Raw genomic sequence first — 27985 nt, 5'->3', positions numbered from 1 at the left:
ATTCGGTTGGTTGATTGACTCACTGGATATATTTTACAGTTTGGGCGGGGAGATTTCGATATTCATAAAATGTCAGAATGTGTCAGACGCATGTTTGGGTTCTGCGTCTAGTTTCCATGGTAACTTACACATCTGCCAGGAGGTCACTGTTTCAAAAACAGGAAATTGTCACATGAGTATATCAGATAGGTACAGTGATTGGAGCTCTTCGTGTGTGATTGATCCTGTGATAAGATCTTAAAACGGTCTTAAACAGTCATTTGCAAAAAGGTCTCCTATTTTGACGTCATTGTCCTGAGCTTTTGATGTTTGATTCAGCAGGCAGGTGTTACTTGTTACATCTTGGTTAGTCACAATTTCAACACCGCCTTTGATTTTGAAAACATATCAAGCAAAAATGTCTTTTGTTCAACATTCAACAACACCCTTGACTGTCAGCTGTGAGGTATGTAAAGCAGGCCTGACCACCGCAATGCACGTAAGCCCTCTGGTGATATCGGTGTCTTACTAATGTACCATGTGTGATACTTGTCATGCTAGTCATGATATGCGTCATGCCTTTTGAATTGAAAACATTATGTCAGTGTTACATCTACAACTGTGGTCAGATAACTGTACTTTGGTCGAGACTGTGCTCTTTGGCAGTGACTACTATGGTTGAGCATAATCGTTGCAGATGGGCAGAAACCTTGTATCTCCATATTTCATCGTTTTTCTTTTTTTTCATACACAAATCCCCTATTTTATACGATTTACAATTTAGGCATTTCGCAGACACTCTCGTCTAGAGCTATGTACAAGTGCAAAATCAGAATAAGCAGAGTAAGCATGAGCTCTAGTTAATAAACAACAAGGTAAATAGTCACATGTAGAACAATGTAGTAACTCGAAAAAACTTTGGATGGTGAACAATGAACCTAGCATCCGTCTAATCTACAAGCTTACAACGTGTCGCAGCATTATGTGTAGTGAGCTTGTAGATATAATAGTTTTTGAAAGATAAGATATAATGAAGCCAGGTTGAAAGTTGTTACGCATGTGGTTCTTTTAAAATATTTAACAACATGAAAAGTATTAACATGAGCTTGTGACTAAATCATAACTACATTAGGTCCATTGAAACGCATTGGAAAACCTTTTCCCATTTCATTATAAGAAAGCTTTTGAACATACAGTACAGTTATCTGACAGCAACAATATCACAACCTATATTCAATATTGAAAAATACATTTAAAAGCTAATAAGTCATTGGTAGTGAATGATTCTAGTTGTGGTCTTATCAGTTTCCTAGGATCGAATGCATGTAAATTACCTTGGAAAAAGGCCATAGAGGCAGAGTAAATCTTTATTTACTGTACATGTAATTCCAATTGTGGCTTGATTACTGTCCTTTAATCATATCAATAATTACGTCTAATAAGTCATAAGCAGATTGACTTTAACATTAACAATCTGGCGCCCAGTAATGTGCTGTTCAAATTAAACTGGCCTTAATCACAGTCTGTCCCCTGGGATTGACAAGAAAGGTAAAACAGAGAGAGAGAGAGACCTTTGGGATTTGTGTGTGATCTGGGTGTTTCTGATGTTGTTCTGATGTTTCTGATAAGTTGTTCAGGACCAATTACAGAGGGTGTGTGTTGGGAGTTCTTTGGAAACTAATGTATTGGAAAAAAGATTAGTGCTCTAATTTGCATACTTGGAAATAGTGAGTGTTTCCTTCATCATGAATCAGGCTGATGACATTATGTCTTCACAGCCTTGAATCTAGACGATCGATCAAATCACATAATTTCAGATTACGAAACACCTCATTTTGAATGGAAATAAGGTTTTGCTAGGTCATATTTTTAAATATACCTTTTAATACTAACTAAGAAACTCATTTATGTTTTAAAGGTTGTTTCTGTCCCGTGTCTCTTGTGTGTTTGTCTGACAGTGTTAGTCACTTTCGCATACTGTCCTTTGTCACCCACCCACTTATACTGTGCAGTACTTTGAATGAACTTGGCCTCACACTCATGCAATGTTTCAGGTGGAACACTGGGCTTTGGTTCAGTAGGTTAAAGTTGCTCCCATATGCTCCCAACATTTTTTTCTTTAGTTTGGAACTGCAGTTGATCCACATTATGTCCTTTGTTCTATCACTTTGTCACAGCAGTCAGACAAGTGGCCAAGAAACAGAACCTCTTGCTTTTCATTCCTATTTGCCTACGTGTCCAGTTCATCTGTGTCACTGCTGTGTTTTTGTTTGGTTTCTTCACCACTTGGCTCGGGTCAGTGCCGAACTTAAACAAGAGCGGCAGCAGCCATTTGAAGTCTGAAGGGAGACGTTATTATGACTTCTCCCTGAAAGGTCAAGTTGAGCCACAGGCGTGATAAAGTGGACTGAGAAACGAGTGAGAGAGAGAGAGGAGGGGAGGGTGCTGTTGAAATAACAAACCAGCCTTCTCAGGTACAGCAGAGAGATCTAAGGTGGCCGCACGCCACAAGGTTTTAACCACAATTAACACCAAGCCAGCTTCACTCAAAGTCAAATCAAAGCAAAGATTGAGGTGTACACTAAGCCAGAGGTGTCATTTGGGATCCTCTGGGATAGCAATTGCCACCCCCTAGCATTCGTAATTAACCCCCAATTCAGTGATTTAATGCACCCCCAATTCAGTGCTTTAATGCAGCTTTACAGCACAGCTCTAAAGTAGATGCACAGATTTTGACCACATAGTGTGGCCTCAAGTACAAGTGAATATAGGAAGGAATCCCACGTCACAGTTTTTCTGAAAGACTTTCTCAAAGCACCATTGTCTTATGAATGTTGTGGTGTACACACACACACACACACACACACACACACACACACACACACACACACACACACACACACACACACACACACACACACACACACACACACGCACACAGTGCTCCAACCTTCACCACCTGCCAGTTTACACCACTTCACCCCCTTCTCCCAGTCAGCAACTCCACTGAGAAGCAGATCTGAGAAATTATGTCATTTCCACTGAGCCGAGAGAGAGAGAGGAGGACCGATGTGGACAAAAGTGAATTCAGGCTTTGATTAAGCGTGTTATTGTAATGAAATCTGTCTTCAAACGGCGAGGCGAGCCTGAAGTGGAGAGAAACACAGAAGGTCCTGACCAGGGGCTCCCCTGCGCCCTCTGACCCCGGGGGTAATTTGTTTTTCTTTTAACAGATTGGCTAAACGTTCGGCACGTTGAAGCGAAACAGCCAAAGTGTAAATCTTCAAAAATGCTGTTCAGTGTTTCAACGTGGCTGCTACTCCTCTGGGAGCCCCTCCACCTCCATTCCACCCTCTCTCCATCCTCACTCCCTCTGTCTTTCTACTCTCTTTCTCTCTCCCTCTCTCCCCTGTGTTTGAAGTTGCGTTGGCAGCCGTGCTGACACAGAGAGTTCAGTCAGGTTGGAGGTCAGGCTCGCAGCCTTGGGAGAGGAGGGGATCTTTTAGATGTGGCTGCGTATTTACCATTCTGCTCCCGTATTGTTACTATCATCCCATGACTAAACTCGCATTGTTTGACAAATGAATTTCCTTGTCATGTAGCGCTCAACATCCTGTAGAGAGACGATCTGTGCATGACCTCACTCTAACACAGATGTGCTTCAGGCGAGGACGGACATTTGACCAACCTTATGAGACATTAGGGTGGGTTTTTAGGGTATATTTACACTAGGTGTATTTTTTAGCCCCGCTGGCGGCAGGGCTGTAAGGATGGCAACATCCCTCCGTCCATCTGTCCGTCGATTAATTTGGACCTAAACAAGATATCTTGAAAACTACTGGATGGATTGCCATGGAAGTTGCTGTGCACGTTCCATGCTCACATGCTAGGATGGCTTTTAAACTCTGTCTTGGTTTAACTTTGAATCAGAAAGTTACCTTTTACCTCAGCTTTTCGTTTAGTGTCTACAAAAGTATAGCTACTGTATCATGGAAATATAAAGTCACACAGTACTCGATACCCTCACGGCTGCTTTATTGCTTGCCCCACCCCGTGAAGAATTGTTTGGAAAAGACAAGTACAAGTACAGATTAGATTCAGGACTTCTACCATGGCTACCAGTAAACAGATGTTTGTATTCCAAATGCTATAGCATTTGTCTGCTCAGGGCTTTTCTTTTGTGTGTGTGTGTGTGTGTGTGTGTGTGTGTGTGTGTGTGTGTGTGTGTGTGTGTGTGTGTGTGTGTGTGTGTGTGTGTGTGTGTGTGTGTGTGTGTGTGTGTGTGTGTGTGTGTGTGTGTGTGTGAGTGTGTGTATGTGTGTGTGTGTGTGTGTGTGTGTGTGCGCGCGCGTCTGTTTCTACCTCTCAACAACACACATTATTGCACTCTGCCCTGTAGTGATGGTACCAAGCTGTAATGGCTGACTGCCAGACTGTTTTCCTCTTATTTAAACATGGGAGAACAGGGCAAGAAACACACACACACACACACACACACACACACACACACACACACACACACACACACACACACTCTCTCTCTCTCTCTCTCTCTCTCTCTCTCTCTCTCTCTCTCTCTCTCTCTCTCTCTCTCTCTCTCTCTCTCTCTCTCTCTCTCTCTCTCTCTCTCTTATGCAACTGTAATGAGCTTCTACATCAGCTACTTTCCAGCCACCAGTGGGGTTATTGTGTGTGACCTTCCCTCTATACTTCCAGCAGCAAACAGCAGCAGCCCCTCACAGTCTATGTTACTCAGCAGCAGTAAACAGGATCTTTGTCTTTCTTCTCTGCCCAACTTAATCTTCCAAACAAAGACTTTCTTTGTTTACGTGCCTTTTGCTCTGGGATAAATAGGGGCAACGAGACTAACCCCTCTCTCTCTCTCTCTCTCTCTTGTCTCTCTCTCTCTGTCTGTGTTTGGCTGTTTGTGTTTGTGTGTTTGCCTGTCCTGTCCTACAGCTGTTGCACATCTGCATCGAGGGCTGGGGGAATTGGCGCTGGTCAGAGGCCTTCAGTGTGGACAATGTGGGGACTCTGCTGAGGACCATTCAGTATAAAGGACGCACGGCCTCACTGATCATCAAGGTGGCACAGCTCAATGGAGTCCAGAAACAGGTACCGTACCACACCACAGGCGGGCTCACAGTAGATAGCATACAGTATAGGGCAGTGATGTTGATGGGTGTGCACCTCAGTAGCATTAAAATCCAAAAGAATGGCGTAAACTCACTCACTATTGATGCATCCTGGGGACGCACCCCATTTTTACCCTGATAATGCCACATTTTGAATAACAACTCCATGTTGAAATCATAGAAATAGAAATGTCTATAATGCATTATACCTACATTATAATCAGCTTATAATGCTGTATAATTACAGTATAGTTATACACACTCATAATACTTATAATGCTTTATAACAATAATCATGACACATTATAAAGCCTTTTCTAATTACTTATAAGGTCAAGAATCACAGAAGAACTGATCTCAAAACTCTAAATCACTTTATTGCCAGTATGTAGGATATACTGCATGAGAATTGGTGATCTGAGTAGATCAAATGTTATCCATTATTACACCATATCACATATGCTTTCTTCATTCAGTAAAACTTCAAAGGCTTTGAACCAATCCATTATGGTACAGAGTAATCTGTACATTAAAATAATATTGAAAAGTCTTACAGAGATTGGGTTCCTTTCTTCAGGCCTGTTTGTGTGTGTCCACGTCAGTGCAGAGGCCTGGTCTCTCATGTCTGAATAAGCCACCTTTCTTCTGCCCCTTTGATGCTGGGATATATGATTCCACCATATGACATGTTATGATATGGTTTCTCTTGTGACAATAACTGTTCAATATTAGAGTCGCAGCGCTAAAACAAAAGCTCATTTAAACCTAAAGCCACCCGAAGGATATTTGGCCTGTTTTCACCACACAGAAGAACACAGACAATGTGTTTGTCTTAGAGCGCCAGTGATCCGTGTTAACGAAAAGCTTGCCACTTTACACACAGTGGAAAGAAATCTGGGAAACCGTGTTTGAACCCCAACCACCCCCCAACCCCCATCTCCAAATGTAACTTTTTTCATTCCCCAAAAAGCGAGATGCCATCGGATGAGTGCGGTGACATTTTGTTATGTAAATATTGTCAAGTGTCACACATGTCGTCCCCCTGGCCCCACAGACAAAACAAGACTCGGCCTTTCTTGCATTCCTATCTCAGCCTGTTGCCGGCTGGGTTTACATCTTGTTCCCATTGGATCCAATGATAGGTTATGAGTGTTGGTCACATCCAATCCACAACACAAACCCTCAGACGAGGACAGCGGCCTCCACTGAGGAGGATGTTGGCTCACGCCTGCGTGAACATACCTCATTTTGTTGTGTGTTTTTTTTGCCGGGCGGGACAGGGGGTTGGTTTCATTCCCTACACTACTGGATTCTCCCTCCCTCCCTCTCTTTCTCTGTCTGTCTCTTTCCTCCTGTGTTTTATAATGGTGTCCCGTTTTATTGTTCATATTGCAGCCTTCTGTCGACCGCTGTTGAAAAATCCCCCTCGTATAAATATACATATGTATGTTGTCTGCACGCATGCACGCTCACTCACTCGCACACTCAGGCTCTCAGGCATTATTGTCTGAGAGATGTGAATCTAGATGCATCATGTCACTGTCGTTGGAGGACATGGCTGCCTGTGAATTCCCCCTACGCAGATGTGAATGATGTTATTTTATGACTGGTGTCGAGAACCTCCTGTTTGTACACAAATTAACAGCTTAAGCCCAATATCCTTTGCCGTACAACAAATAGCTAAAGTAGCCTGTCTAAAAACTTGTATATCTGAAATTGTAGCTATTTTATAAAACTAGAGGTTTGGGCCGCTACCTGGCCCTCACAGCTACATCGCACCACCGATCTGACCGATATGGCCATATATGGAGATCTCTATATATCTGTCAGTCCTTGTCCCTTTTATGCCCATATATGGAGATATGCTGGCCGGCCTCCCTTAAAGTAATACAAGGCAGGTCCACAAATAACGATTTTTAGCAACCTCTGCTGGTCATTATCGTCACTGCAGGTCTTTCGTTTATTCCTGCATTAGTTTTCACCGGAAGACGGAAGCGTTTCAAAAAGCGTTTTTTTTTTCTTTTTTTTATCCCACGAACCCCATTTATCACACCCAGTGCCAATTGTTATGTAATCCTGGGCACTACCTTCCCTCTGCCAACCTAGGGAGGCCAGGGCCGAGCTCATGCCTCCTTCAATGTATGAGAGCCAACTGACCTTCTTATCACCTGACAGGGGAGAGTTTCCCTGGTTGGACGTAGCGCGTGGAAGGAACACGTTATTCCAACCATAGACATATAAGGTAGACGCCTCCTCTGGCTCTGAAGCGTATGTATGGAGCGTCTGTATCTGCTTCTGGGGGGGCAGAGGAAATTTCCGTGTGCGTCACAGAAGGGGCGTTCAGTAGGCCAATCAGAGGCAGGTGGGGGCGGGACAACTACATTCTGACAAGTCCTGGAAAAGACGCGCTGTGGTTGGCCAGTAGTCAACACGCTGTGATTGGCCAGTGCCCGTCCCCTCCGGAAATATGGCGGCCACCATACCAAGCACGTCGCTCCAATGAACTGCAGAGGTATCTAGGTTTCTATATCTGTGATTCCAACCAGTTCCTTTCCCCTCCATCAGGCGCCCGGCTGGCCAGGGGGAGGCAGTATAGTGACCAGGATTACTGCATGTTTTTTTGTGAGGGTACTTACCCTAGGGAACACGGGGAGAACATGCAAACTCCACATAGAAAGGCCCTTTCGCCAACCCCACCTAGGGTATGGGCACTGGTGACGCGGAGGAGAGAACACGTCCTCAGTGCCCCCTGCGGGAATCGAACCCAGGACCTTCTAGCTGTGAGGCGACAGCGCTACCGACTGATTGTTATTTGTGCATAATGTGGAGGCAAATGTACGACTAGTGATAGAAGGGGACACAGATAATCAGGAAGTCCACCCACTAGGTTTTTTAATATATACTTTAATATAGGATGTATACATTGTTTTAAATGTTTTGTCTATAGTGAGGCCGACAAAAAGGTTGAAATTGGTTAACCTTACTTTTCTCTCCTCCTGATTGTTAATTTAAGTCTGAGAGCTTAAAAACAGACCCTTACACTTTTGCTCGTGTGTGCTAACATTATCTGGTGACGTCAACGAGGGGTCTGTGAAGGGATATAAAATAAATGATTGATGACCAAGAGAAAGGAGGCTTCAGTTATTCATTCAGTCATTAGAGGCCAAGATCTCTCTCCGCAAGATTATTATCACTGCCACAACCTGTGAAACACACACACACACACACACACACACACACACACACACACACACACACACACACACACAATGGTGGTGGAAACAATCAATTCTGAGTTCAATTAGATGTGTCATCCCCATGTGAGGGTTCCCTGGTGGTTGTGGGTTGGTGCGTGCGTGCGTGCGTGCGTGTGTGCGCGCCTGTGTGCGTGTGTGTGTGCACTACGTGACATGAGAAGAATGGAAAAGGCCTCTAGTGCGTGTGCACGCATGCATGCACTACGTGACACGAAAAGAATGGAAAAGGCTGAAACGCCAGGAGAGGCGTGTGTGTGACAGACAGTGACCTTAGAAGACCATCAGGCATGGAGGCAGCAGTCAGCCTCTATAGAGCAGGCCTTTGATAAGAACAGAGACTGCAGCAGGCAGGCTGCAGAATAGAGCGTCCCTGGGACTCATTTAGACGGTGAGGGAAGTTTGGAGCCAGCAGTTGCAGCCAGTGAGAAAGCTTTAAGATGTGATGCCAACAGCAGCACTGTACTGATCTATGCCACTGACTTACAGCACCACATGTACCTGCTGCTAATCCAAAACAATCAATGCGCACCCCTTCTGTTAAGACTGAACAAACTCTTTACTGATTCCACCAAAATAGGTTCCTACATGAAAGTTAAGGACAGTAAGAGTCAGGGGTGTAACAGTTATTGCAACTATTTGATTTAATCAATAATACTAAACATTTTAATAAAATAATCGATTTTGGGGGGGTTGAATTTTCTATTTTTTTTCCCGGAATGTTTAAAAACGAGCAAATAGCTGATCTACAAGGTCAAAGCGCGTTGCGATGTGGCATGTGCTAGTAGATCTGCTATTTTTGCACAACAAATGTAAAATAGGGCGTGATTAATCAGACTAATCAATTTAGTCGATTATGAAAAATGTTCTTGTGTTGATTTATAAAAGTTGCAGTCCTAAGGGTTAAGATAGTAACAGCGGAAATGACGGTTCATCATGCAACATTGATCGCGATATATATCATATTACTGCCTCCTTGCTCTGAGCAGTGACATTTAATGAAGTTCATATGCAGCTTGAATGCAACACTATGCAGATGTACTATATGCAGTACATCAAGATTTTAATGCCATTCATTTTGACTTAGTCTCGCATAGCCAGACGACCAGAGATCGTCCGCCTGCTGATATGTCTGGGGAAATCTAAATTCAATGAATGCACTTGGATGCCGGAGAAAACCAACGGTGACAAACCTATAGCCACTGCTTTGAAAACCAATCCTGATACCGTCCCATATGAAGGAACTCACCTACAGTCTTTGCATTGGTTCTGTGCTGCTGTTATTTATTAAATATCAGAATTCTTTCCACACCAGCCAAATCACTGAATTGAGATGTCACCACATGTACAGCAAGCAGGCAGAGATCTCTGAATGTCTGGCTGCGCAAGAGTAATTCTGACTAATCTCCCACTTTTCCTCCCCTCCCTGTTCCCCCTCTGTCTCTTTCTCTTTCCCCTCCCCCTCCAGATTATCATCTGTGGGCGCCAGGTGATGTGCAGCTACCTGGGTCAGGACATTGAACTGCGGGTGGTGCAGCATTACGTGGGGCCAGACGGACAGACGGTAGTCAGGGAGCACTGTGACTGCCTGGAGGCGGGGGCCAAGCTGCCGTCCTACGTCCTGGAGGATGCCGAGATGACGGAGCTGTGTGTGAGGGCCAGGGGAGACGAGGACTGGTCCCAGGACGTACGGCTGGAGAAGAGGCAGAAGGACAGCACCAGCTCTGTGGTACAGGTATGGTAACAAACCAACACATATGGTACTAATAACTAGAATTGCTTGCAAAGCTCATACTAGGTGGGCAAGACACATATATTATTTTTTATAGATGTATTTTTTATTTTTTTGGGGGGGGGGGAGTATGCTTTATTTGAGAGAGTAGAGAGACAATAAATAAGGGTCAGAGAGAGGAGAGGCATGAGTGTACGGGAGTCTGATTCGAACTCGAGTCCTGTCTCACAAGCAGCATACAGTATGGTCAGTGGCTGTGCCACTAAGCACTCCAGAATGTACGCATTTGCAGAATATGGTATGTCTGGTATCTGGTGCAGTAGTTCTGTATTGCTGGTATTATAATGTATTCACTTGGTCTCCACCACACTCTTATAAGTCTCATACTGTACGTACGTGTAAAACAGACACTTTCACGTACAGTACAGCAGCTTTGGGAGCTCTATATAGCAGGGCGGAATTTTGCCGTTTTCAATACACGATAGTGCACTTGGTGATACAAGCGCGAAATTTGGCACAGATGTCCTTCATATGACCCTAATTGATAATCAACCTCTGGCCACGCAAAAATCCTAAGATTTCAAGATGGCCACCACCAGTTTTCAAAATGGCTGCAACTGGGCCAACATTTTGGACTATATCACTTTGCTGGGGCTGTAAATCTTTGATTTTCCCCTTATTTTAATATAGGAGAATATGTTCTGAAGGTATTTCTACCAAGTAAGATAAAAAAATATATATTAGGTTCCAATATGGCGGCATATTTTCCAATATGGCTGCCGATAAATTGCATAAATGTACATTCACATGAGCTTGTAGCACATGTATTTTTTTATTAATTACCATACACAGAATCAATTTATAGCACATTTTAAAGTGATTTGGTAGCTTTTTAATGACCTAGGGCAACAGACTTTTCAATATGTTCACCAATAAATACAAAAACTTATATATATATAGGGATATTTTCTCAAACAGGTGCTGACCTTTTTCTCTTTCCATGGAAGGACAAAACTGTATGGCATCTGCTGAACGCATGAAAGAAGCAAAGACCTGATGACTTTGATCCAATAGCTGATGCATTTTCATGAAGGGGGATCCATCTGAGGTCCTTCGACAGCTTTTTCAAGCCAAGTCTTTGTGTCTGGGTAGCTCAGTCGGTAGAGCTTTCACCTTCGGATCACATGGTCATGGGTTCGATCAGGATCAGTGTATGAGTAGGTACAGTGAGTGTGGCGCTCCACCTCAGCAATACCAGGGGGTCTATAAGACCCCTGCGTTCTCAGCTGATACTGACAATAAGTCTCAGACTTACTTAATATGAACAAGTGCAACTGCTATGACAACAATGTCAGTATCTGAGCTGCGAATCATGATGTGTCAGATGCTATCCTCAGCAGCTCTGCCTCAGATACTGACATTGTTGACATAACAGTTTCACTTGTTCAAAGACTTGGCTTGAATTAGCTGTGGATTGCCTTTGGAAGGAGGGAAGGATCTCAGATGGATCCCGTTCATGAAATTGCATCAGCTATTGAATCAAAGTCATCAGGTCTTTGCTTCTTTCATGCATTCAGGGGATGCCACACAGTTTCGTCCTTCCATGGAAAGAGAAAAAGGTCAGCATGGCAAACAACTTCTCCAAATTAGGTTCAACACCTGTTGCAATAAATGATAAACATATGCAAGTCATTGAGGAGTTCATAGTACTCATGTACGATAGAACTTCATAGAAGTAGTTCCTACAAGGAAGTGAATGCAAGTGAAGTGCATTCCAAGCAGGACATATATGGGGCCAGTCACTCTTGTGCAGTCCTGTTTGCCAAATTATGCCAGAAGCTGACAAGATGTGGATGTAAAAAAGCATGTTCTGGACACTGAAAATGCTTTAAGTTTGGACTTCTCTGCACACCCCTCTGTGGTTGCAGTTGCTAGTACACTGGCCTGTCACTTGCCCAGCCACCATTGTAAATGAGAATGTGTTTATAATGACTTAATAACAAAACAAAAAGTAAGCACTAAGCTTTACCAAGCTAATAAATCACTTTCAAATGTTCCATAAATGGATTCTGTGTATGATAATTAATACAAATACATGTACTACAAGCTCATGTGGATAAACCATAAGCAGATGCACATTTCTGCAATTTATCGGCAGCCATATTGGAAAATATGCCGCCATATTGGAACCTAATGTTATTTTTTATCTTACTTGGTAGGAATACCTCCAGAAAATATTCTCTTATATTAAAATAAGCCCCAGCAAAGCAATATAGTCCAACACATTGGCCCAGTTGCAGCCATTTTGAAAACTGGTGGTGGCCATCTTGAAATCTTATGAATTCCGCGTGGCCAGAGGTTGATTATCAATTAGGGTCATATGAAGGTCATCTGTGCCAAATTTCGCGCTTGTATCACCAAGTGCACTATGGTATCAAAATTCCGCCCTGCTAATAGTGCAGTATAGGGTTGTCCAAGATGTCAGTCTTAGGTGGGCAAGACAGACCGATGGAAAGAGCAGACCGACAGACAGACAGACAGACACGCACGCACGAGCGCACAGTCCACACTCTTCCAGTGTCTATGTTTAGAGCCGGTGACAAGACCACCAAGTGCGACCGGATCCCCGTCTCTCTCTCTCTCTCTTCTCCGCAGTCTCCTGGGTGGTCACAGTGGCAGAGAGCCTCCATTCTGCTGCTGCTACTCCAGTAGAGAGCAGATTGAGATCTTCATGTCAGATAGGCCTCTTCCTTCAAAGGCCCTCCACTTTCCAACCCATAACCCCCGAGATGTTGAGAGGCAGAAAATACAGTTTATACGCTCTCATAACAACACTAACCATAGGCAGGAAACACTGGCTGATATGTGGGCAATGGAGGAGGAATGCTTTGAACACACTTTCACACTGCTGGATCAATGCCAACTTCTCTCTCCTCTTTCTTTTCAGTTGTCTGTGTGCACTCTCTCTCTCTCTCTCTCTCTCTCTCTCTCTCTCTCCCACCCCACTCTCTCTCTCTCTCTCTCTCTCTACCACCCCCCCACCCCACTCTCTCTCTCTCTCTCTCTCTCTCTCCCTCTCTCTCTCCCTCTCTCTCTCTCTCTCTCTCTCTCTCTCTCTCTCTCTCTCTCTCTCTCTGTCCCCCTACCACTCTCTCTCTGTCCCCCTACCACTCTCTCTCTGTCCCCTACCACTCTCTCTCTGTCCCCCTACCACTCTCTCTCTGTCCCCTACCACTCTCTCTCTGTCCCCCTACCACTCTCTCTCTGTCCCCTACCACTCTCTCTCTGTCCCCCTACCACTCTCTCTCTGTCCCCTACCACTCTCCCTCTGTCCCCTTACCACTCTCTCTCCGTCCCCCTACCACTCTCTCTCCTTGTCCCCCTACCACTCTCATGTGCATGTGCATGTGCATGCGTGTGTGTGTGTGCGTGCGTGTGTGTGCACATGAGTGTGTGCACATGTGTGTGTGCATGCGTAAGGACATTGATGACTGTTGTCTCCTGTGATCAGTGATTCATTGCACATAATGGAAGGCTGGCTCTGAATGAGAGAGAGACGAGTAGCCCAGATCTCACTTCTCTCTATCTTTGTCTTTCCATTTCACTCTTGTCTCCCCCTTTATGTTTCTCTGTCATCCTCTCTCTCATTTATCTTTCTCATATCTCTCTACTTCCTCCTCTTGGGTCTATCGTTCCCACCACCTCTTCCAGCTTCTCATTCTGCTACCCCATCTGTGTCTGTTTTCTGTGTACTTAAACTCTCTCTCTCTCCCTTTCTTCCTCTCCATTGCCCACGCATTCATGTTCTCATCCATCTCCTCTCTCCTCCCATCTTAACTAACCTCTGCTTTTTATCTCTCCTTCCTTTTACACTAACCAAGTCTCTTTCTGCCATCTCATTGTTGTTTATCTTTAACATCTGGCCATGTACGGAAGGTCATTCTGACCTTATTATTTCTTATTTCTGAAAAGTGAGTGTTCCTGTATGATCAGACCCGGAGTGTTTCAGAGAGAGAGAGAGAGAGAGAGAGAGAAATGTGCTGTTATGAGGACCAACGTGTTGGAGCCCACCCCCCACCAACCCCCTCCACTAGTAAATGAAGTCCCCGGCCTGTCGTAAATTAGGCCACTTGTAACGTGCCTTGGCATCCCGAGGCTTTAACGAGGAGCTAGGGGTAAAGGGGGACGAATACCAGTGACACATTAAGAGTGCTCAGCCTTTAGAGGGCACATTCTCAGCTTTTAAATCGTACTCACATCTAACTACTCTTTAATAGCTTATTATCCAGTTGCTAACAGTGAAATTGTCGGGCCGCCTCTGGCCGTGTCATAGCGCTTGACAACCCCAGAGCACTTTGCAGAGCCTTAGCATTTAACTATTGGAAGAGACCAAGAGGCGAGTGTCTTCTGGGGACAAAACATGATAATGTGTTTCTGACACTTGGCCATAAACATGATGTCAATCACAGAGAGGCAGCAAGGGCAAACTTTGTCATCAGATACCCATATTATGTCTCTGTAACCAACCACAAATACAAGCAAACCAGTTGGCCTGTCCTTGATTGACACAGGCTGAATTTATTTCCTTGACTCCTGAGAATAAAGACATCTATCGCAACTCCATTGTTACAATAATAAGATTTCCTTGTCACATCACCTGCCAAGCTTGGCTCAAGTGTAAACTAAATGTGCCTTAAAAGGGCATTAAATAAATTTGATTACGAGTTATTTGTCACAGTTGGCCGGCCGTGTGGTGCAGGGGTAAAGTTACTGCCCACCACTGTGGGGACTGGGGTTCGATTCCTCAATGGTGCCTCCAGCTTGGCTGGGGCTCCAGCAAACACAATTGGCCGTGTTTGTGGGAAGTTGGCAGGGGAGAAAGTGACTCCTACAGGTTGGTTACGCCTCCAGGTGAAACTCCTCACTGTTAGGTGAAAAGAAGCAGCCGTCTATCGGAGGAGACGTGGTTGTCTATACCCTCCCCAAGACAAGTAGTCATTCGCAGTGACGGGGACTATATACACTTATACAGTAAATGGGAGGAATTTGCCATAGTTCGAGTGGATTGATGCTGCACGTGATGAGACATTAACCGATGGTTTCTCACCTTGCAGGTGCCTTGTTCCAGTGGTTCTCTGCTCTACGTGTGGTGTACCCTCATCACCATTGAACCTGACTCTCATATGCAACAGAGAGTTGTGAGTGTCCTTGAAAGCACATGCAGACACACACGCACGCACGCGCGCACACAGACACACAGACACACACACACACACACACACACACATACACACACACACACACACACACACACACACACACACACACACACACACACACACACACACACACACACACACACACACACACACACACACACACACACACACACACACTATCACATAGTCAAATTCCAACATAGATATCAATCCATCATTTTCATTGAGTAATCCATCGCACACTGACATAACTTTGGTGTTTTGTTTTGAAACATGGAGTTGTTATTTTGGGGTGTTTCCGTTGAACCACCAACTGTGAGATTAACACGCACTGTTTATAATTGCTGAAGTGTATAATTACAACAGTGTTTAATTACCCATAGTCTTCTCCAGCTTCCACTAGGTAATGGAAGCAATATGTTATAAAATGTTATTGATTACTGAAGCACAATGATGTCATCACTCACACAAAAAACATGGGATATAAAATACACTCATTTGGAATACCATAATAACTGATCTAAAATCACAATATCAAGTTTTTTTTTCATCATTCCGGTCAGTTAATTGTACTACAAACGTCTGTGTTTGTTTTTCTGTGTATGTTTCTCATATGGCTGTGTGTGCGCATGCATGTGCGTGCATGTGCGCGTGTGTGTGTCTATGTGTGTGTGGCTGTGTGCCCTATTTATCAGGTGGTGTTCAGTCCATTGTTTGTGATGAGGAGTCACCTGCCGGAGCCAGTGATCATTCACATAGAGAAGAGGAGTCTGGGGCTCAGGGAGAGTCAGCTCATATCAGGCCACGGCCACCAGGAACCCCTGTTGAACACTGAGGCCGACCTCACGCACCACATCACCTTCCAAGCCAGGTGAAAAAAACAAAACAGCCTCTTATGTGTCCTCATCTCTGTTCTGCTTGAGTCATTCTGTCACAAGTCAATCAAGTATTATGTTTCAATATGAATGTGTTTATCTTGCCACTGCCAGCTATGAAGTAACAGAGGTCTTCCCATTTGGACTTGACTCTTCAGACGGTGCAGTTACCTAGACATCTTAATTTACACTTGTTTTAAATGCAGTGTGAGAGAGAACTCAATTGATGCTTTAATGTACATTAGTTAGTCGTAAATATAGATTTATGGAGGCAACAGGGTAGGAAAAGGGGACCAATTAAGCCTTTTGACAGCATTGGGAAAACAAATCGCAAAAAGGGACCAAATGTTTTGTCTGTTATAAAAGCTTGGCGGTTACTTGATAGACAGTAACTTGATTTGAATGAACTTGTCCAATAAAGTATGAAATGCCTGCATATCACTATAGCTGTAGGATAATGGACATGTTTCTGTTTCAAGTTTCTGTGATGGGTTCATCTGGACGCGATCATTGTTTCTCTAGGATGAGCGGGGCCAGACACGGTTTCTGATTGGCTGAAACAGGGATAGGGAGCGCTCGGCTGTGTTCGCTTGGACCACGCGCGAGGCGGAGTTGAGGTGTCGGAAGTACTGAGACTAGGGGGGGGGGGGGTGATTTACGATTCTGTGACATAACTCGAACGGCGCTGAGTCGGCTGAAGCGGACTTTGCAACGTTCGGCACGACGACTCGCTCGCCTGAGCGCACTCGGTGATGCCTCTCGTGGCTCAAGTCCGCTTCAGAGGGCACGCCTCCGTTGGGGTGTCCGGAAATAAGCGCTCCCCGCTCATCCTAGGAATACAAATTTAGCGATCTGGACAGAAGAACTAGGAAATGCCATGCCGGTGCACTTCACTGGCTGTTTGCGGCACACAGAGGGAGAGATGGTCATACATGTTTTTCAACAAAACACGCACGCAAGCACGCACGCATGCACACACACACACACACACACACACACACACACACACACACACACACACACACCATTTACACTGTATCCTATCGCTCGGTTTCTTGTTTTCCTGTCTAGGTGAACTATGTATAAAAGAACACAGGATGAATACGTCATCCTTTCTTCCAAGTAAAATGCGTTAACCACAGTGATGACATGTCATCTTCGGGATGAGAGCCGCTCAACCCGACAGTTTCATGGAGGGTCTGATGTCAGAAGGGATTTCTTCTCAGTCCTAGCAGTGTGTTTTTGCCATCTGTAGCAACCCTTGCCAGTATCAGCAATGCTCACAGCAACGCGCACGTCTTCCAGACTGGTATTATGTCATCATGGACCGGATCATAACCCTGCTGATGACAGAGTCTGACTCTCGTCTCCCGTAACAGGCGTTTTATGTCTCCATTTAGCAGCACTGCAGAGACACACACTTACTTAACGTTCCCTCACACCACATTCTGATATCTGTGCGCCAGCGTGTAGACCTGATCCAGTGGAATCCAGGCGTGTTTCAGGGGAGAAAGGAGGCCAGCTTGGCAGCTTCGGAGACACTGTTCTCATTCCAACATGTCAGGTTGGGCCATAATTACACCTCATTTAGATAGGGGCCCTAACGGAGAGCAGGCTTTTGGCCCCGTGTTCGTTATGCGTCTGTGTGTGTGTATACCCGTGTGCATGTGCGCACTGTGTTCATGCGCATAAAGTGCGCACGCGTGGTGTGTGTGTGCGATCTGTTTGTATGTCAGAGGTTTCTGTGTATGTGTGTGTATGTCTGTGTTTGCGTGGGTGGATAAATCCTGTGTGCGTGAGTGTGTGTGTGTGTGTTGTGTGTGTGTGTGTGTGTGTGTGTGTGTGTGTGTGTGTGTGTGTGTGTGTGTGTGTGTGTGTGTGTGTGTGTGTGTGTTTGTGTCATCGTGTCTGTGTGTGGTCCCATGCCTGTGATGATCTCGGTCAGCCGTGTTTGCCCATGCCAATGTGAGTGTGACAGCCACCACTTCATCACTAGCAGAGCCTGTCACATACATCACTGTAGTTGTTTCTCTGTCTCAGTCGGTTTCAGTCAGCGCCCTAGCTTGGACAGATCATCTGGTATCCTGCTGCTATCACAAAACAAATGTTTGATAACATCATCCTTGTGTCATTGTTTCCGATGGTCAAATATATCTCACAGCGAACGTGCTCGATCATAAGCCATTGCGAATTCAAGCTTTTGGAACAATCCAATAATCCGACAGGCGGTTTACACAAGTCATTTTCTGAGACATAGAGTGTTTGGTTGGATCAAAATTCGGTTGAAACATAATGAGCAATTCAGCCATATATCATCGCATTCTCAAACTGTCCCTAATCTGACACTAACATGTCAGAGTACATGCCAGAGCCTTGTGCTAGGGCGTTGTGCACCCAAAGTGCCTTACAGTAATGTGAGTGCTTACATTTTTCATATGGTGCCCCTGAGGAGATTGCACATGTACAGTGTAGGCCTGAATGGCATGCTCTCCCCACTGTGCTAACCACATGTGCACACAGTATTATTGATGTTACTACTGTATTTGTTATCTGGACATCTGCAATCTGTGTTGTTTTCCCTTTGTTGCGTGGATCCCTGGCAGAGAAGTCCCTGTTTTGGTAGCAACTGGTGGTGATCTGAATAAACAGAGTTAAACATTGGGTGTAATTGACTCCCCCAGAGAGAGTTTTGGTGGTGGTAACTGTTTGGTGTTTAGATATCTGGTCGCAAAGTTTGTTTTGATTTGAACTGCCATAAAGGAACCACAGTGGCCATACAGCGACTGGGGATATATTTGGATTCTGTTGGCGCGCAGATAAATCCTTCTCTCGTACACAAAAAAGAAAGCTCTATGAAAAACAACTAACTGTCTTGTCTCTCTGAATTTCAACCACAATGCTCTGTGTGTTTACAGTCTGTCCCCCTGTCTAAACCACCTCTCACCACACTAACTCACATACAGTACCCACCATCCCTCATCCCCCACCTCAATCTATCCCTTCATGTGACTCAATTCATGCAAGCCCCCACCCGACCCCACCCCAAACCCACTGTTCTAAATGCCCCTTCAGCGCACATAAACCTTGTCCTCAGAATCCATACACAGACCCTCCCCTCCCTCCCCCAGCCCCAGAACACCAGGACGGATCCAATCTTGAATGTTCGCTGGTCAGCAGCTCGTCTTTCCTTCCTGTAATTACACATATTTGTGGTCCTCTAATGGACGAGGTAGAGAGCGGAGCTGCGGTCTGCGACACAACAGACAGAAAGACAGACGGACAGACAGACAGACCGACAGACAGACAAGTCTTAACCATAACTGCTGTGTCCCCTCTCTTGGAATTGGCCGCCACATTAGAAGACGGGGGCTTAGAACCAGAAGCCTCTTCCAGCATCCCCCCTCAGGAACCGGCCCGGGATGAAAAGCTTCCTGTCAGCACGTTGTCCTTCTCCTCTGTCTTCCCCCAGATCCATAACCAAGCACCCCTGTGTTCCTTTTATAGCACAATGGGCTCTATTAATAAACTGTTGCTCCAGGGTAAAGGGGGCCGCTTCTCTGGGCCAAGTGGAACTGGATGCTGCCCAGAGACGGAGGAGGCTATTAGACTGTTTGGAGTTTGTTAAGAGTTTTTTTTTTTTTGTAACTTGTTGTTGCGAAGCCGTAATTGACCAGTGTCTGGGGCTAAAGTATCCAATAGGATTATTTACTGCTGTTGAGCTTCCTCTGTGATTGTTGTGAATTAGTGTTTTGTAAGAGAAAACTGCATGTCAGGGAAAAACAAAAGGAGAGATTGAACCCTGTTTGGGTTTTGAGGGGAAAGTCAAAAGAGTTTAACAGGAGGTCAGTGCAGTTGCACTGTGAATAGAACCATGTGAACTATCAGTTACTGTCAAGAGACGTCTTGTTCTGTGTCATCATGCAAAAAGATGTTAACATTGTTTCTGTAACAAACTAAGTGACAGAAACAACCCTGTAAACAACATGACAATATAACATTGTGTCTCATAGAAATTAGGTTTAATAGATCTCATCTACTAAACAGTAGCATCAAGACCATGTCCATTTTTAGCGGTGCCAACCGCTCTAAGCTTGACTTTGTCCGTATGTCCGTCCGTCCGTATCAGCACGGGATGATGAGCACGGGATTTTACACAGCTATAACTCCAGATTGCAGCATGCCACCAAGTCCAAATATGGTATGTGGACTTAGACCACCAATAGGGACGAGCATGACTTGCTGAAGTTAGCAAAGAGGGGTCCAGGGACCCCCCGCGTATGTTATGTCCGTCCGCCCGTTTAGGGCACGGGATTTTAAACAGCTATAACTCCAGTTTGAAGCCTGCCACCAAGTCCACATTTGGTATGTGGACTTACACCACCAATAGGGACGAGCATGAATTGCTGAAGTTATCAAAGCGGGGTCCAGGGACCCCCCGCGTATGCTATGTCAGTCCGCCCGTTTAGGGCACGGGATTTTAAACAGCTATAACTCCAGTTTGAAGCCTGCCACCAAGTCCACATTTGGTATGTGGACTTACACCACCAATAGGGACGAGCATGAATTGCTGAAGTTATCAAAGCGGGGTCCAGGGACCCCCCGCGTATGCTATGTCAGTCCGCCCGTTTAGGGCACAGGATTTAAAACAGCTATAACTCCAGTTTGAAGCCTGCCACCAAGTCCAAATTTGGTATGTGGACTTACACCACCAATAGGGACGAGCATGAATTGCTGAAGTTATCAAAGCGGGGTCCAGGGACCCCCCGCGTATGCTATGTCCGTCCGCCCGTTTAGGGCACGGGATTTTAAACAGCTATAACTCCAGTTTGAAGCCTGCCACCAAGTCCAAATTTGGTATGTGGACTTACACCACCAATAGCGAGGCGCATGACTTGCTGACGTTATCAAAGAGGGGTCCAGGGACCCCCAGCGCCCGTATGAGCACGGGATGAGCACGGGATTTTAAACAGCTATAAATCCAGTTTGCAGCATGCCACCAAGTCCACATTTGGTATGTGGACTTAGACCACCAATAGGGACCAGCATGAATTGCTGAAGCCCCGCCCCCTCTGTCTTCCCATTGGCTGGCCTTCAAACAGCCATAACTCAAGTTCGCAGCATGCTACGGAGTACAAATTTTGTACATGGACTAAAACCAGCAATAGGGAAGAACTGTAATTACTTAAGCCCCGCCCCCTCTGTCTGCCCATTGGCTGGGCTTTAAACAGCCATCATTCCAGTTTGCAGCATGCTACCGAGTACAAATTTGGTAAGTCGACTCAGACCACCAATAGGGACGAACTGAAATGAGTTAAGCCCCGCCCCAAAGGCACCGCTTCCTTCACACAGGGTGTGATTTTTTACTTTCTCAGGGTTTCATTAAAATTCCTGATTTTACTCTGATTTTAATGTGAAACATTATTGTTTAATAATGTTTCACAATGACTAATGTTAACATACAAAATCACATATCTACAGTACAGTAGGTCTTTATCCTTTTTTTAACTAATTTGTTTTTGTGTTCTGTCTTCCAGGGAGGAAGAGGATGCGTCCCACTGCGCCGTACCCATCTCTACCAGCCTGATCAAACAGATAGTAAACAAGACTGGTACAGAGGACAACCTTCAGCACATCCTAGATGACTTCTACGGCCGGAAGACGTCCATTCATCCACCATGGCCCTACATCAGCAAAGATGCAGACAGGTACTCTGTGCAACAACAACAACAACAGTGACCTGCATTTTGTGTGTGATCATATTAATGTCTCATTTGCAGGGGTGGAAAAAGTACTCACATTTTCTACTTAAGTAAAAGTATCAATACTGCAATGTAGAAATACTCCGTTACAAGTAAAAGTCTGGAATTTAAAATGTACTTGAGTAAAAGTACAAAAGTATTGGTATCAAAATGTACTTAAAGTACCAAAAGTAAAAGTACTAAAATGTTTGAAAATAGCAGATCTACAAGCTCACAACGCGTCGCGTTGTGAGCTTGGTTCTGTGAGTCTGAGAATCCGGGGATAATATCATCATATAATAAGGTTCCAGTAGGCCAAGAAAGTAACTTCGATTCAAAAATCGATTCATACTCAAATCGCTATTTGTTATCGCTAATTCTAATGTTGGACGATTCAGAATCGATTCTCATTTTAATTTTCAAGTGGCAAGTTCTGGGCTGAATCTGAGAAAAAAAACGATTTTTAATTGGAAGAAAACGTTTTTGAATCAAGAATCGATTTGAATCGGAAAGAAAATAGATTTTGAATCGGAAAAAAAACGTTTTTTAATCGAGAATCGTTTGTTTTCCAAAAATCGGAAAACATTTGAATCGTTACCCCAAGAATCGGAATCGAATCGTGTGATATCAAACGATTCACAGCCCTAGTAACTTTTCTTTCCACATGCTTTAGAATATATTTTTTTAAGTAAATGATTTAGTCAATGGCAGTCGAATCACACTGAAACCTTGCCCAAATATGGAGTTACTGACATCATAGTACCGATGTCATAGGTGAAGTCTGAGATCCACATCAAACAATCCCTTTATTAGACCCTGTCTTGTTTGTCCGTGTGAATGTGTTTATGTTCTGTTCTTTAGAAATGTGGGTTAATTTTATTTAGCTTGCACAGTATGTTCAATGCGTGCTGTTATATTTTTCTTGCTAAGACTCTTTGTTTGGTTTGAGATTGTTGTTTATGGAATTCATTACAACGTATTGTTTTGCATCCAGTCTCTGCATGCAGGGAACAGCACTGACCTGTTCCAGATTTCCCACAGATTATAATCCTCCCAAAAATATTTAAAAGATTTTATTTAGGGGAATTCTCTTGCCTTTAACCATGGACGCTGTGAGACAAACAGGAAACCAGAAGGGAAAAAGATTGTAAAGATGATGGCGGTCGAAACAGGTTGAGAGCGAGACCAAGTCATGAGTAGGCGGCACTGCATGCACGCCAGGCCACCAGGATACTCATGATATTCCATAATTAGTCAGCATTTATTATTTCTTTCTTTTTCAACTTTATTATAGGACTTCTTGCGGTGGCGAGCATTAAATCAGGTCACGGCTCTTTCATAAGAGAATTTCCGAAGACCCACCAGCATGCTTTTGTAATCGCGGGCCTCACACAGAATTCCCCCTCAAAGCGCAGCATTGCGCAAGACAGGGTCTTTAATGAGAGAGGCTTCGCTTTATTGTTGTCTCTTTGTTCACATAATAAAACAGTAACAGCTCAGACAATGCTGTGCCGTGCTTCAGACGATAGCAGCAATCCCACTGGTGTCCCCTGTGGACCAGAGATTAAGACTGTCACTCTGTCACAGGCCCACTTTCTCACACAAGTCACAGGGCCTTGCATGTAGTTAAAACTTGGCACAGGATTGTAAAAGCCTGCGTGTATGTGATTCTGTTTGTGAGAGTGAGTCTGTGTGTGCGTGTGTGTGCGTGTGTGTGCGTGCGTGCGTGTGTGTGTGTGTGTGTGTGTGCGTGTGTGTGTGCGTGTGTGTGTGTGTGCGTGTGTGTGTGTGTGTGTGTGTGTGCGTACGTGTGTGCGCGCGTGTGTGCGCGTGCGTGCGTGCGTGCGTGCGTGTGTGCGCGCGTGTGTGTATGTGTGTGTGCATGTGCACATGTATGCGCTCTGTGGATTCTAACTGTACACCAGTGCACACATGTGGGTCTGTCCACGCACGTCACTCTGGGAACCGTCTTTTGTCACAAAGCAATCACATCTTGATAGCAGCAGCACAGCACTCACCCACATGCTCTCATAGAGGCATTGTTACAAAGAGTTCTAATGGGTCTGCTGGACACATGGGCCATATGTATGGCTGTGGTTCCACAGGCTTCTCTTCTTTACATATGCACGCACACACACACACACACACACACACACACACACACACACACACACACACACACACACACACACACACACACACACACACAGACACACACTGTACCATCACACACAGACACCCAGCAATGAACATCACTACCCCGTAATTGTCATACACATAATACTCACTCTCTCTTTTTTATCTATCTTTCTCACTTGTTCACTTTTTCACTTTTTCACTTTTTCACGCACGCACGCACGCACGCACGCACGCACGCACGCACGCACGCACGCACGCACGCACGCACGCACGCACGCACGCACGCACGCACGCACGCACACACACACACACACACACACACACACACACACACACACACACACACTCACACACACACACTCTCTCTCTCTCTCTCTCTCTTTATTTCTCAGTCAGGCCTGGTGGCGAGCTGCTATCCAGTGGTTTGGTGTTGGGTTTCTCTGTCAATCAGATCTCTCTCTCTCCTCTGTGTGATCCAGTCCTGAGTAACAAAAGCTCCAGACCAACGCACATTTCCCCCCTCAACGAAAGTGACAGTTTGTCTGAAGCCCAGAAACCTGCCACTGAAGAAAAAGACTCCGTCACACACTAAAATCCTCAGTGTTGCTTTAGCCACATGAACCCTAGCGTCCCTATTCTGGGGCAAAGATATTTAGCGTAGAGTGAAAACAGTAGGGGGTATAGAGTTTAAGACTCTGTGCAACTACCGTGCAGGATCATTAGCGCTGGTTCCTCTCTCTGCAATTCTCTAACAACTTGGCCAGCAAGGGAAATCTACCGTCTAATTCGTGCATTTATTAATTTAACATTTTAATTTTTTGCTGATAACTTTGATACGGTGTGCTGTGTTTGGACAGAGGTTCCAGGCTGTCTCATACTGTACAGAAACCACTGGTCTCCTTGGCTGGGAGTGTGTAAATATTGTGTCTTAGGGGGCAAAGGAAGTTGAAAGTGGTAAATGTTATTTTTCTTTCTCTTTTGGGATTTTAATGGCAGCGAGGCACCTCCGTAATCATTAAATAAACATCTTGTAGTGGTTGGGGTGAGGGTGAACTCAAGCTGCAGGCGTGTGTGTGTGTGTGTGTGTGTGTGTGTGTGTGTGTGTGTGTGTGTGTGTGTGTGTGTGTGTGTGTGTGTGTGTGTGTGTGTGTGTGTGTGTGTGTGTGTGTGTGTGTGTGTGTGTGTGTGTGTGTGTGTGTGTGTGTGTGTGTGTGTGTGCGTGCGTGCGTGCGTGCGGAGCAGTGTGCGGCTGTGGAGCAGTGTGCGGCTGTCAGAATTCACACTTGTGAAAGCCTGAACTCCAGTGCTGGCAGGCCCTGACAGAAGCAGCTAAGCACATTTCTTTCAATTACCTTTTTGTGAGCTCCATAATGTGATTTATGGGCCCTGCACTTCGCTGCCCTCAACCTCGAGTTCAGCCGCCTTCCACGGCTACAAACATGCTCACACGTTATACGCGCACACACATCAGCTAATGATAAAGAACTGCTTTGAGCAGAGTGCTGTTTTTGGACGCATTTCACAGCAGGGTGTCTTGTGCGCATGTGTCCAGGGCCTGAGAGAAGGGGTAGGTTGAGGAGAACGGATTGGAGCTGGCGTGAAGGCCGAGGTAAGTCGGGGTCAGCCTTTGATGCTCCATTGACCTTGGAACATCAGTGGAAGTCTGAGAGCGTACGGCTTGTCTCTTGCCTCTCCTCTGACACTCTGCACTGTTTAGCCTTCACGAGACCATGATTGCCATGAAACGACTGTGGTGTCAATTGATGGGTGGAAAATTGTTTGTGTGTGTCTGTTTTGTCTGCCCGATGTTTGTCTGTGTCTATACATGTGTGCAGGTCGGTTGGCATCGCCAGATGCCTGGGCACATTCTGTTTGTATCTGTTTGTATCTGCCATAAGTTGTTTGTTTTCTCTGTATTTGTGTGGTCTCGTTGGCTGTTGCCGTTGTGTTAATGGTCTGTACTGGTGTGGGAAGTATGTTTGTATGTTGGACATTTTAAATGCCCAGTATGAAACTGTATACCGCTTCATTTCTTTTTTTTGTGGGTTTGTAACAAATGTGTTTTAGCCCAAATTACATGGACCCAAATGATAGTGTTCTGGATGTTTCATGGAGGTTGGATGTTTTTCGGCGCTAGATGTTTTGTTGTTATGAATGCTCATATTATATGTGCATTCTGTACTGTATTACTTACAACTGTGTTTTACAGTACATATTATAATTCTACAATAAAGTGTTAAAACCCTATATACTTAGTTGACCGTAGTCCCCCAGGGACTCTATACATAAGTCAGAAGCCTTGGGAACCAACCGTTCCTGAGCCATGTGGCCCACAGGTCAGGAGGATGTCTCCTGCCTCTCTCCAGCTCTATACTTGGTCTGCTCCTTTTTCTCCCTCTACACCAAATATTATTGCCAAATATTTGCCCCCAGAATAGGGACACTATGGTTCATGTGGTTAAAAAAATGTCCTTTTGTCCAACATGAACTGAAACATTTGAGTTAGATTTATCTATTCAATCCGGTGTCATTTTCAGATTTCTTTGGCTATTCAAAAAATAGCAGATATACAAGCTCATGAGCTTGTAAATCTGCTATTTTTTGAAAAATCTTGACAATTTGTGCTAATCTTTGAATATATATTTCTTAAAGCGAACTTTTTGAAAAAAAAAGGTTTAAGAAATGTGTTAGACATGACATACAATCAAATAGTACAAAGAATCGACAAGAAAAAAAGCGAAGCGAACATTTGTAAAATATTTTGTTCCAGGGACCTCCAGAAGCAAAGATTTGAGTTAAAAATGTTGTTTCCAAAAATATATGTATTCAAAGATTTGCACAAATGTTCAAGAGTTTTCAAAAATAGCAGATCTACAAGCTCATAGTGCGGCACTCGGTGCCACGCTATGAGCTTGTAGATCTGCTATTTTTAGCAGATCATAGCGCTCATAGCTTGTATATCTGCTATTTTATCTGCCCAAAGTATAAAATAATGGTTATTATAGCTCAAATCTAAAATGACACAGATGCGTTCCCGGATTGAATGGGTTAACACTCCCAAGATTCTACTGTGCAGTTCTGCCGTCTAGTATAACATTGTGTCTACTGTCCTCCACAGGTCAGTATTGGAGCCCCTGGCCCAGTGGGACAGTCCCATGCAAGTGAAGCTGTCGTGCTGGAAGTCAGGATTGAACACTCTGCTGGTGGAGGTGCTGCCCTGGGCCCTCCTGGCCAACCGCTCTCACTGGGACCTGTGGCTGTTTGAAGGAGAGACCATGGTACTGCAGATACCAGCCGGCAAGGTCATCGTCCCGCCCAACTTCCAGGTGGGCCATCCACCTACAGTATGGTGGTTCTGAACTGGGGGGGGGGGATCCCCCCAGAGGTCCTTGAAAGTTTTTTGGGGGCATTTCTGAGACGTCATTTAAAAGATAGATACAATGGAGAGAGAAAGGGAACACAGAAAGTGAGTAAGGAAAATGTGTAGATTGGGGTCCCAAAGAAAGAATCTTAGCAAATAGGAGTACGTGGCCTAATATCAACCTTGGGGTCCTTGAAATTAAAAAAGGTTGAGAATCACTGATCTATTTGACGTCTTGAAATTCTGCACCAAACTCACAGAAACAAATACCCTGTATGTGCAAACATACGGGGCAATAACAATAATCCTTATTCTGATATCAGCCTGCCATTGTGTCCATGAGCCACGCACATGTAACATACCAAACATTCTGTCACTTGGACACATGTAGGGGTTTTGCGTTGGGATAACAAAAGCAGCCTGGCCATATGCTGACAGGAAAATAAAGCATTTGATTGAGTGATAGAACATTTGACAGTAAGATTTCTCCTATGGGATCGATAAACACAGATGGAGACAAAATCGTTGGCTTGTTTATCTGCCATGGAAAACA

At 44.7% G+C, this 27985-nt stretch overlaps 1 protein-coding gene across 4 annotated transcripts in view; it reads left to right on the top strand.

Moving 5' to 3' along the window:
- vps13b (vacuolar protein sorting 13 homolog B) overlaps positions 1-27985 on the top strand; it is a 443292-nt gene that overhangs the window by 382153 nt on the left and 33154 nt on the right. For all 4 annotated transcript variants that reach the window (XM_084052011.1, XM_084052012.1, XM_084052010.1 and 1 more), the window contains exons 47-52: positions 4939-5094; positions 9837-10103; positions 15215-15298; positions 16015-16190; positions 21729-21899; positions 27190-27397. In XM_084052011.1, the coding sequence (XP_083908137.1) occupies positions 4939-5094; positions 9837-10103; positions 15215-15298; positions 16015-16190; positions 21729-21899; positions 27190-27397 (1062 nt within the window). The remainder of the gene's footprint in view (positions 1-4938; positions 5095-9836; positions 10104-15214; positions 15299-16014; positions 16191-21728; positions 21900-27189; positions 27398-27985) is intronic.

Source organism: Gymnoscopelus microlampas, assembly GCF_963454915.1.
Source record: "Gymnoscopelus microlampas genome assembly, chromosome: 3".
Taxonomy (NCBI): Eukaryota; Metazoa; Chordata; class Actinopteri; order Myctophiformes; family Myctophidae; genus Gymnoscopelus; species Gymnoscopelus microlampas.
This window is presented reverse-complemented; position numbering and strand designations above follow the sequence as displayed.